The 10,092-nt window shown below is 31.2% G+C and overlaps 1 protein-coding gene across 1 annotated transcript; it reads right to left on the bottom strand.

Annotated features, from left to right (window-relative positions):
• Nucleotides 1-879: 879 nt before the first annotated feature.
• Nucleotides 880-2,568, bottom strand: LOC139504324 (tripartite motif-containing protein 2-like). The gene has a single exon (XM_071294393.1). It carries the CDS (start codon nucleotides 2,566-2,568, stop codon nucleotides 880-882), a length of 1,689 nt encoding a protein of 562 aa, XP_071150494.1.
• Between the last annotated feature and the right edge of the window lie 7,524 nt (nucleotides 2,569-10,092).

Below are 10,092 nucleotides of genomic sequence, written 5' to 3'. Positions count from 1 at the left end.
TCTACATAAAAAAAAAACAAAAAAAAACAACAATACATTAAGCGACTCGACAGAGAGGGTCTCTTCAACAACAAAAGATATGACGCAATCGGTGAAAGCGGAAGCAGAGCTGCAAAGCCGAATAACCTTCTGACACCTAGATCAACATCCATACTTGGGACCTGGTATGTAAAAACCATGTACCAAAGCGGCAAAGCAGCAATCATAGCCATAAAAATGAAAACGTACAAAATAGAAATACTGGGGTTGAGCGAGACTCCATAGATTTCAACTGGTAAGACAACGCATGCTACTGGTGAGGCTGTTTTATATTCTGGACACCAAGAGGATAGTAGTCCACATACAGAAGTTGTTGCCATTATGATGTCAAAAGAAGACAATAGGTCACGTAGACATAGGCGGATTTAGGGGGGGCCAGGGGAAAAAATTGGTTGCTTATATAGGGAATCACTGAAGCGTGACTGGAGCGGGCCCCCTCTTAGGTCAGTCAGTGGGCCCCCACTTATGAAAATTTCTGGATCCGCCACTGGTAGACTCTTCAGTGACGCAAATACGCTTCTTTCTATCTCGTTGACTACAACCATGTAGGTATAACTGATCATATTGTTATCTTTTCTCCTTTTTATACATGCAAACATGCTTCAGTTCAACTAAATAAGTAAACTTGATATGATTTCATTTAGACACTAAAACACTCATAATTTTATTCAATTTAAAGTACTTTCAAAGTGTTTTGTTGTGTTTATTTATTCAATTTACCAAAAAAAATGATCAATTTCAATTGTTTATACAAAACACCGTAAAGGAAAGCGGGTGTCTAGTAATTTGCGACAATTATTGTCACGTTTAATGTGTCGTTCGTTAAGATTTTAATCACGTTTACGTAACATTGTAGAGAAAGGCAGTATTCTCTAGATTTGTAACAAGAAGTTCATGTGTCTGTTTATCAAAGAAAATAGCTGACGGTTTATTTAGACCATTTTTTCTGGTAAGAATTTCCTTATGATGTTCACCGTCGTTTGATATAATGACCACATTTGAGGATTCCTCTCTGACAACAAACACATTTCCATCATTATCTACAGTGATGCCTCTCGGGCATTTCAAAACTGAGATTTCCCTAAAAGTCCAAACATGTGACCGGTTACGGTCACAACAAACTACGCTGTGATCATTCGAGTCAGTGTAGTATATCTTGTCGGCGAACACAGATACGTAAGATCCCCACGGAAAGTGACAACTGATCACATTAGAGGTAGTAAAATCTACAGTGTTCACTTTATATATTCCACGTCCTTGTACACAGACGAACAACGAGTCTTGGTCACGGGTGATTCCAAATGACGGACCATTAAGCTTGATACACTTTACTTTAGTTTGGTTGTCAGTGTTTATAATGTCTATACCGGTCTTATTTCTTGAAACTCCAGATGTAATAGCAACATTGTTATCATCGACAAATGTTATATCAAACCCAGAACTAGGAGCAACCGACATCTTATATTCCAGGGTTCCATCTGATTTTATTACGTAGTGAGAATGTAAGAAATGATCAGTGAACAAAAAGTCTCCTTCTCTTGACATACAGCAACCCCTTACTAACTTTCCATTGGTTGTTATTTTCTTCTGCTGAATTAACTTTACATCATTAACGGCCTTCCTCGTTGCTGCTACTTGTATTTGCGCTTGCTTATCTTTCGCTCTTGTCAACTCAATACCACTTAATATGTGATTTTTTATTTCAATTGACCCAAAACTCTTAAGATTGTTCAAAATATTTTGAACATTTGTGTCAACCTTGTACACTAAGTCAAGATTTTCTAAACCTTTTGTATCTATCAACGACTGCAAATATTGTTCGTTTTCATCAACCATGACCTCAAGGTCTCTCATTCCAAGAAATGTTAGAAAATCGGATGCATGCTGTTTAATGTTTTGCAAATTCATCTGACATTGATTAATCACGGTTTCCTTTTCTTTTACTGATGATAAAACTTTCTGAATACTCTTCTTACCTTGACCTTCCTTTTCTTCAACATCTTTAATAATTTGTTTCTCGAGATTGTCTAAATGTTTGTTTATTTCAACTCTTATCTGATGAATATCTGCAACATGCCGCTTTTTCATTTCTTCAATACTGACCACATTAGCCTTCCGGTCCTTCTTTGTTTGATCGATGTTCTGTAATAAGTCTTCTAACCTGGTCTCTAAATCTTGAAACTGCTCAGTAAATTTGGCATTATTAGTTACCTCATCCAATGGAATAACCGTGCATTTTTGATGATCTTTAATACATTTGATACAAATAGGTAGATTGTGCTCAGTGCAGTATAGTTGATATTGTTCCTTGTGATAGACACATGACTGTTGTATGTCAGTTATGAATGACGGAAGAGATTTGTAACTGGACATTGGTATAGACTCATGTCTTCGGGTGGCTTTCAGTAATTTATGATGATCTTTGCACTCGTTACAAAGAGCTTCTTCACATTCTGGGCACCAGTGTTTGGATGTTGTCGTTATCTGTCGAAGTGCACATATTCCACATACACTTGTATTAGTAGCCATTGTGAACTCTGAAAAATTTTATTTAAGAGATGTTAATCAATATCAATATATTTTGTTAGTATAATTCATGTGAATTACGAAGCTCCATTGTATTTTTTACTGTGTGTATTATATTATCTTTTTGCTTTTTAACTACATTAATGAATTTTGTTTGAGAACATTTTGGATGGCCTTGAAAATACATAATATACCATTCATGAGTAGTATTGACAATATATAGTTCACATATTATAAATTCAAGTTCAAATTCAAATATTTATTGTCATATAAACTCTGAACAATAAGTTTGTGACAAATAATATAAACATACACAAAATACGTTTAACAAACAAAACCATGAAAACAATAAAAGCAAAAAAGCAAAACAATCTATTTATATGATATATAAATATATTTTATAAATAAATCAAGAGTCCCCTGTCCTCAGTTCTAATGCCTGTTTAAAATATGACCCTAAGCTTTCTACTTCTTTTGAGGTTGATGGACAAAAAAGATATTTAATTTTTTTTATTTTCTTGCCAGGACATAAAATCTGGCATATGTTTAATTACATTTCCTATAAAGTTATCTCTTAGTTTAGCAATTTTTTTGCAGTATAAAATAAAATGGGCTTCATCCTCTATTGTATTACAGGATGTGCATAGTCTTTTTTCTCTAGGTATTTTTAAATGTCTTCCTTTTTCTATCATTAAATTATGATCGCTAATTCTCATTTTTGTTATGTTCCTTCTCTTTTCAAAAAATTTACAGTTTAAGTAGTTTTCCATTTCTAAATTTTGCTTTAAACTTTTATATAAATACAATTTACTTTTTTTATCTATTTTTTCAAATTTTTGTTCAAATATATTTGTGTAGAAATTTAAGAATTGATGTTTTAAGGTGTTTTTTTAACAACTTTGAGAAATTTTTTCTTTTGTTTCCCTCAAGAATGGATGTGTCCATGTTTACCTCTTTCAAAATATTTTTAACATATGTAAACCAGGTATAGCAACCTGAATTATTTAAACTTTTAGAAAGTAAAAAGGATTAAGTAAAGTATACTTTGAGTTTTTATATGCATCTCTAGTGGGTATCTCCCTAGCTCTGTTCTCACAGCTATGTTTGATGAAGATTTTCTTGTTCCGAGGATATATTTACAGAAAGACAAATGTAATTTTTCTAAACTTGATTTATCAGTAAAATTAAGGGGGTCTATATTTGTTTTGGAAATATTTGCACGTTTTTCTGCTCTAAATTTTGTAACATAAGTATCCATATAAGTTATTTTTGAATTATAAGTGGCTATTGGTTTAACTGTAAATCAAAAAGACTGCAAGCTACTTTAACTGGCAGATTATTTAAGGAACCAGTATAAGTTTTAATGGCAAACATCACTTTCCTTGCTTTATTTACAAGCTCTTCAGAGCTATGCAATAAGTTTCCATTTGAGTTCACAAGAATTCCAAGAAATGAATACTCAGAGACATTTGACAAACTTTCATTTTTATATTTTGATAAAGATGTTTCCACTTTTTTATTATTTTGCTGCAGAATCATTGTTTTAGTTTTATTAATATTTAAAGTTAATTGCCATTTTTCACAATACTTTTCTAAGTTGTTCAGACTATTTTGTAGGCCTTCTTTACTTTCAGATAATATTAAAAGGTCATCAGCAAATTGTAAAGATCCTACTTTAGTATCAATTAGTTCTAATGGACAGCTATTTTCATTTGAAAACTCTGCATCTAAATCATTAATAAATAAATAAAATAAAGTAGGACTCAATGAATCCCCTTGTTTAACCCCTTGTGTGATTTCAAAATATTCTGAATGCCACTCTTGATGCTTGAAGGCAGATTTTGTTTCCTCATACTGTCCTTTAATAATATTAAATATTTTTTTCCCTGCTCCTGCCTTATACAGTTTATAAAGTAAAGCTTTTCTCCAGACAGAATCAAAAGCCTTTTTTAAATCTACAAAGCAGGCATATATTTTATTTTTATTTTTGTGTAAGTATTTGTTTATTAAAGACTTAAGCGCAAACATACTATCAGAGGTTCTGTGATTTTTTCTAAAGCCAAATTGAGTATTACTTATAGTATTTTCCATCAGTTTAATCAATCTTTCATTTAATACAGCATTAAACAATTTTGGTAAGCAACTTATCAGAGATATTCCCCTGTAATTATTAGGATCAGTTTTTACTCCTGATTTGTGCAATAAAATTAAGTATGAGTATTTCCATTTTGATGGGTAAATACCTGTATTCAAAATAAGGTTAAACAGTTTAACAATACTTTTGATGGATACATTTTTACTAAATTTTACTATTTCATTTATAATGGTATCTGGCCCAGGCACTTTTTCTTTTTTTAGCTTACTAATAACATTTTTTATTTCAGAGTATTCTATTGGAGCATCTGTTTCTCTATTAGATATTATGTTCTTTTCAATATTAACAAGTTGTTTTTCTATTTCCTCTTTCCATTTTATATTTACAAATGTAGGTTTTCCTTGGTCCTGAATATGCTTCGTAATTATTTCTTCACAATTTCTGGCACTTCATTACCAGTATTTTTTTTGTTTTTCATTCCTTTAAGTATTTCCCAATAATCTTTAGGTTTCTTATCAAAACTATCTGTTAATGAGTTAAAGATTTTCTCTCTGTATTGTGCTTTTTTCAATTTTACCATTTTTTTTAAACTTTTTAACAATTCAAAATATTTCTGTTTAAGTTGATTATTTGGACATTTTTTAAGTTCATTTCCAATCCTGTTTATTTCTTTTTTTGTCTCATATACACAATTGTCTGACCATGTCTGTTTATATTGTTTTCTCTTACTTTTAATTATTTTTGTAATTTTACAAGTAATATCAGAGATATTTTCAAAAATGTTAGTTAAATTTTCAGTTGCACCATCAACCCCTTTTTGATTATAAACAAAACAACATGTAACAAGAAAACATTAACCCTCTTAATTATCGTTCATGAAATATTTGAAATCTACTGAAGGATAAGTAAACTGTGCAGGTGCCATCAAGATTTTTTTCAAGATTTTAAATATAAAGTAACACGGAAACACATGCATGTGTAACTTTGGGTATATATACACTAAAAAACATGATTTATAATACAATAAACAGAAACAATATCCATATCATAATTAGTTATTTAGAATAAATTTTACAAAACATTGAGTTGTCACAGTACAATATACAATAACCGATCATTGTCTGAAGTATTTAAGATGGTTTGAAGAACAAGAACATATTATATACGGTTGGATTGATTGAATAAAAGCCCTAACGGATGATTAATTTATATTCATATAAAAATAAATCTGATTTAAATTTCAAGTTTAGGAATCATCGAGTGATATATGACAACTCTTACTCATTGCTTACTTGGTCTCGATTGCTTATTTTATTTTAGTTCGACATTAAAACCCAAATAAACAACAACATGTATATCTGATGAACAAAATGCAGTGTTTTATATTACATAACTGACAATCATCTTTGTTTTGTAAAGATAATTGATGTTAAACTTTAAATCAATAAGTTTAATTTCAATTATTGAGTAAAGTATCTTTTAAAAATCAGACTTTTATAATTCATTTTGTATTACTATGGATGTTCAGTATATTTAAATAAGGTAATCCACGATTGACCCATATAATGATAATGATACTCTATGTATGAGATATTTCATGATTATAAACTGTTAGTATAAGTAGTGGTGTGATGTTTTAATATGAAAGAACAAGAGTATTAAAAAAACCAACATTAATCGTTTTGTCACAATAGCAGTTCCTTTTTTACTTCGTTCCATTTTTAATGCATGTTTTGACTAGTTTAAAGATTAATTTAAGCTATTATTTTAGAATTATATTAAACATATTGTTACAGATTTAACAACAAAAAACAGCACATCTAAATCAAATATGATAGTAATAAGTGCAATCTTACCTTAGTTTAGGAATGAAATAAACAAAAATTCAAATGTAAATTTTTTTCTGAACCAGGAATTAAAAAGGTCACATGACAGCAAGATATTTTTATCTTGTACGCGGTAACCTGGAGTGTTTTTATTTGCTGTGTTAAAGATATGTAATTTGTGACCAAGGAGGAACAAAGGTCATATGATACAGCGAGATGAATTCATAGTTAATATTTGAATTTACTCTCTTCAAAGAGTTTAATATATATATGAGATCAAGAAGAGTGCTTCTTTGGTTTCAAAACCACTCATCAAGAATTTCAATTACTCAACATACAAATTCATATACTTACGTAATATGGTATGAAACTTCTCTCCTTTTTTGTGGATAGAGAGAAATCTATCAGATTGAATTGTGAAATAAAATATAAGGATATAGGTTTTTATACAACTGCAAAAATTTAATTTTTTTTGGTCGTATGTTGTTTATAATTCGCTTTAGAAGAACATTTTGAAATGTAGTGATACTGAACTTGTTTTCTCGAAAGTTCCATTGAAATATATCAAATAATTACTATAATAGTTATCTTCCTGTATGATTCTAACGTGAAACAGTTAATGCGCAAACAGTCTTTATAATACAATAAATCACTTGTTTTTCTTTATTTGAATAAAGAAACTTACACATAGATTGCCATTTTTTTCTTACAATATGAAGATTTTTAAGGTAGATTCATTGTATACCACCATATTGGATTGCATATAAGTCTACTAATAACGTGATTAGCATTGCACTACACTAGATATTTTACGAGATTTCGATGCAGAAAGAACTGCATTTCTGAATAAATGGTGTATGTGTGGCTGAAATACTAAATTGTGTTTATTCAAAACACGTATCTGATTTAACCTTCATCAGGAACCCTCAACCTAAAAATTTCAAAATTCTTGTATGACAAATACCTACAATCAACTATTTGTGTTTTCTTCACTTATTCAATATTCCATTTGTCGTTTGTTAGAATATTTTAGTCAGTTGTTATGTATTTCTATTATGTATGTTTAAACAGTTATGGCTGTAGGATCCCCATCATTTTCACATGTCTGTTTGGGTTCTGTGCATACTTTTATCAATTTATCGAAACTATAACTAATTGTCATACAAATGGGAGGGTTTTGCTAGCTATAAAATCAGGTTTAACTCGCCTGTGAATTGTTTTTGACATCGAACTTATTTGAATGTTTTAATAAATTATTAATGTTATTCATATCATGACATTGAGATTGTTTAGAACCATTTAGATACAAAATAAAAAGTCGCATAATACAATTGATATACAATGTATAGTTATAGAAACGAATAGGATATTTGAACTTAAACATGTCTTAATTATTGATACATTGACTTACAATCAATTAGGTTAACTTAGGTCTGATTCTTAAAATCCTTTATGAACCGGACAGCTGGAACCTGTATGTTTTTTCCTCACATCAACGGTAGTCCGTACATCTGCTCCTCTCACAACAAGCTTTCCTTTCAGGAGGTATTTCTTGGGTTTTTGGTGGGTATTGAAAAAAGTCGACTATTCTCAATGCAAATATATCGCAGATCAAATTTATTTGTTCATAGTGTGTTAATTTACGTTTTTTGATTGAGTTAAGCCTGCCAATTGATATTTTATCATGTGTTTTTCAATGTTGTGATGACCATGTTATGCTATTGTTTCAGAAAAAGGGAGAAGGTTTGGTACCATTAAAATTTTAAATTCCGCTGCAAATGTTTGCACCTGTCCTACGTCAGGAATCTGATGTACAGTAGTTGTCGTTTGTTTATGTAATTTATACGTGTTTCTCGTTTCTCGTTTTTTATATAGATTAGACCGTTGGTTTTCCTCTTTTGAATGGTTACACTAGTAAGTTTGGGGCCCTTTATAGCTTGATGTTCGGTGTAAGCCAAGGCTCCGTGTTGAAGGGCGTATATTGACCTATAATGATTTACTTTTATAAATTGTTATTTGGATGGAGAGTTGTCTCATTGGCACTCACACCACATCTTCCTATAAATATATATAAGTCACCATTCCGCCTTTAACGATATAAAACCAATATCGCAAGAAAGAAAAAGCCCCTCAATTATAACAACAAAAAAAACAATTCAAACCAGAACCTTGAAATTATTTTCTCGAAAACACATGATTAACAGACTTTAACCAACCCGATTACCAGATCAACCGCCCATATAGCCGTAGTTCAATTTATCAACTAAATGCAAATTCACTGAGAGGCTAAACACTCTTGATTTTATACATTTTAAAAAAAAAAGTGTTGTTATTTACAACAAGTCCAGATAAATTGTTTTGTCAGTCATTATGATTTAAATTATTTTTGCAAGACACTGTAAAGAGAAGCGGTTGCAGATTAATTTTCAACACTAAGTAACTTGCTAACTGTGCGTTGTGACGATAGTTAGGATTTCAATCTTTTTTGCGCAACATTGTAGAGAAAGGCAGTATGCTCTAGATTTGTAACAAGAAGTTCCTTTTTCTGTTGATTAAAGAAAATAGGTGACGGTTCACGTAGATAATCTTCGCCTGTCAGAATTTGTCTGTGATGTTTTCCATCGTTTGATATTATGACCACATTCGACGACCTTTTCCCTTGGACAAAAAATGTTACCACCGGTATCTACAGTGATGCCGACCGGGTTGGTCAAAACTGAGGTATCTGTAAAAGCCCACACACATGATCCATTTAAATCACAACAAACTACACTTCCATCCTGCTTTTTAGTGTAGTATATCTTGTCGGCATATACAGATACGTAGGAATCTGACGTTAATTTACAACTGATCACGTGAGAGGTAGTATAATCCACAGTGTTAACTTTATATATACCAAGTCGGTGTACACAGACAAACAGCGAGTCTTTATTACATGTAATTCCAAATGATGGACCATGGATGTCGATAAACTTTATTTTACTTCGGCTCTCAATGTTTATAATGTCAATACCAGTCTTCCCTGAATTTGCGGATGTAATAGCAACATGTTTTTCGTTGACAAATGTAATGTCATACCCATGACTAGGAACAAGCGACTTCTTATAGTTAAAGGTACCATCTGACGCAATTACGTAGAGCGATAATAAGTCAATATGCTTTATTCCTTAAGTTTCTATCAGCGACTGTAAATATTGTTCGTTTTCATAAACCGTGAACTCAACGTCTCTCAGTCCAATATATGTGTGTAGATCGGATGCATATTCTATAAGGCTTTTATAACTCAACAGACATTGTAGTTTCTTTTTTTTTGACCGGTACTAAAACTTCTGAATACTCTTTTTACATTGACACACCTTCTCTAAAAGTTCTTTAAGAATCTGTTTCTCAAAATTATCTAAATGATAAATGGAAATTGGTATAGGTTCGTGTCTTCGGGTGGCTTTCAGTAACTTATGATGATTTTTGCATTCATCACAAAGAGCTTCTTCACATTCCGGGCATCAGTGGTCAGATGTTGTCGTTATCTGTCGAAGTGCACATATTCCACATACACTTGTATTAGAGGCCATTGTGATCTCTGAAAAAAACATTCTTAGAAGTTTA

This window comes from Mytilus edulis, chromosome 14, assembly GCF_963676685.1.
Source record: "Mytilus edulis chromosome 14, xbMytEdul2.2, whole genome shotgun sequence".
Classification (NCBI taxonomy): domain Eukaryota; kingdom Metazoa; phylum Mollusca; class Bivalvia; order Mytilida; family Mytilidae; genus Mytilus; species Mytilus edulis.
This window is presented reverse-complemented; position numbering and strand designations above follow the sequence as displayed.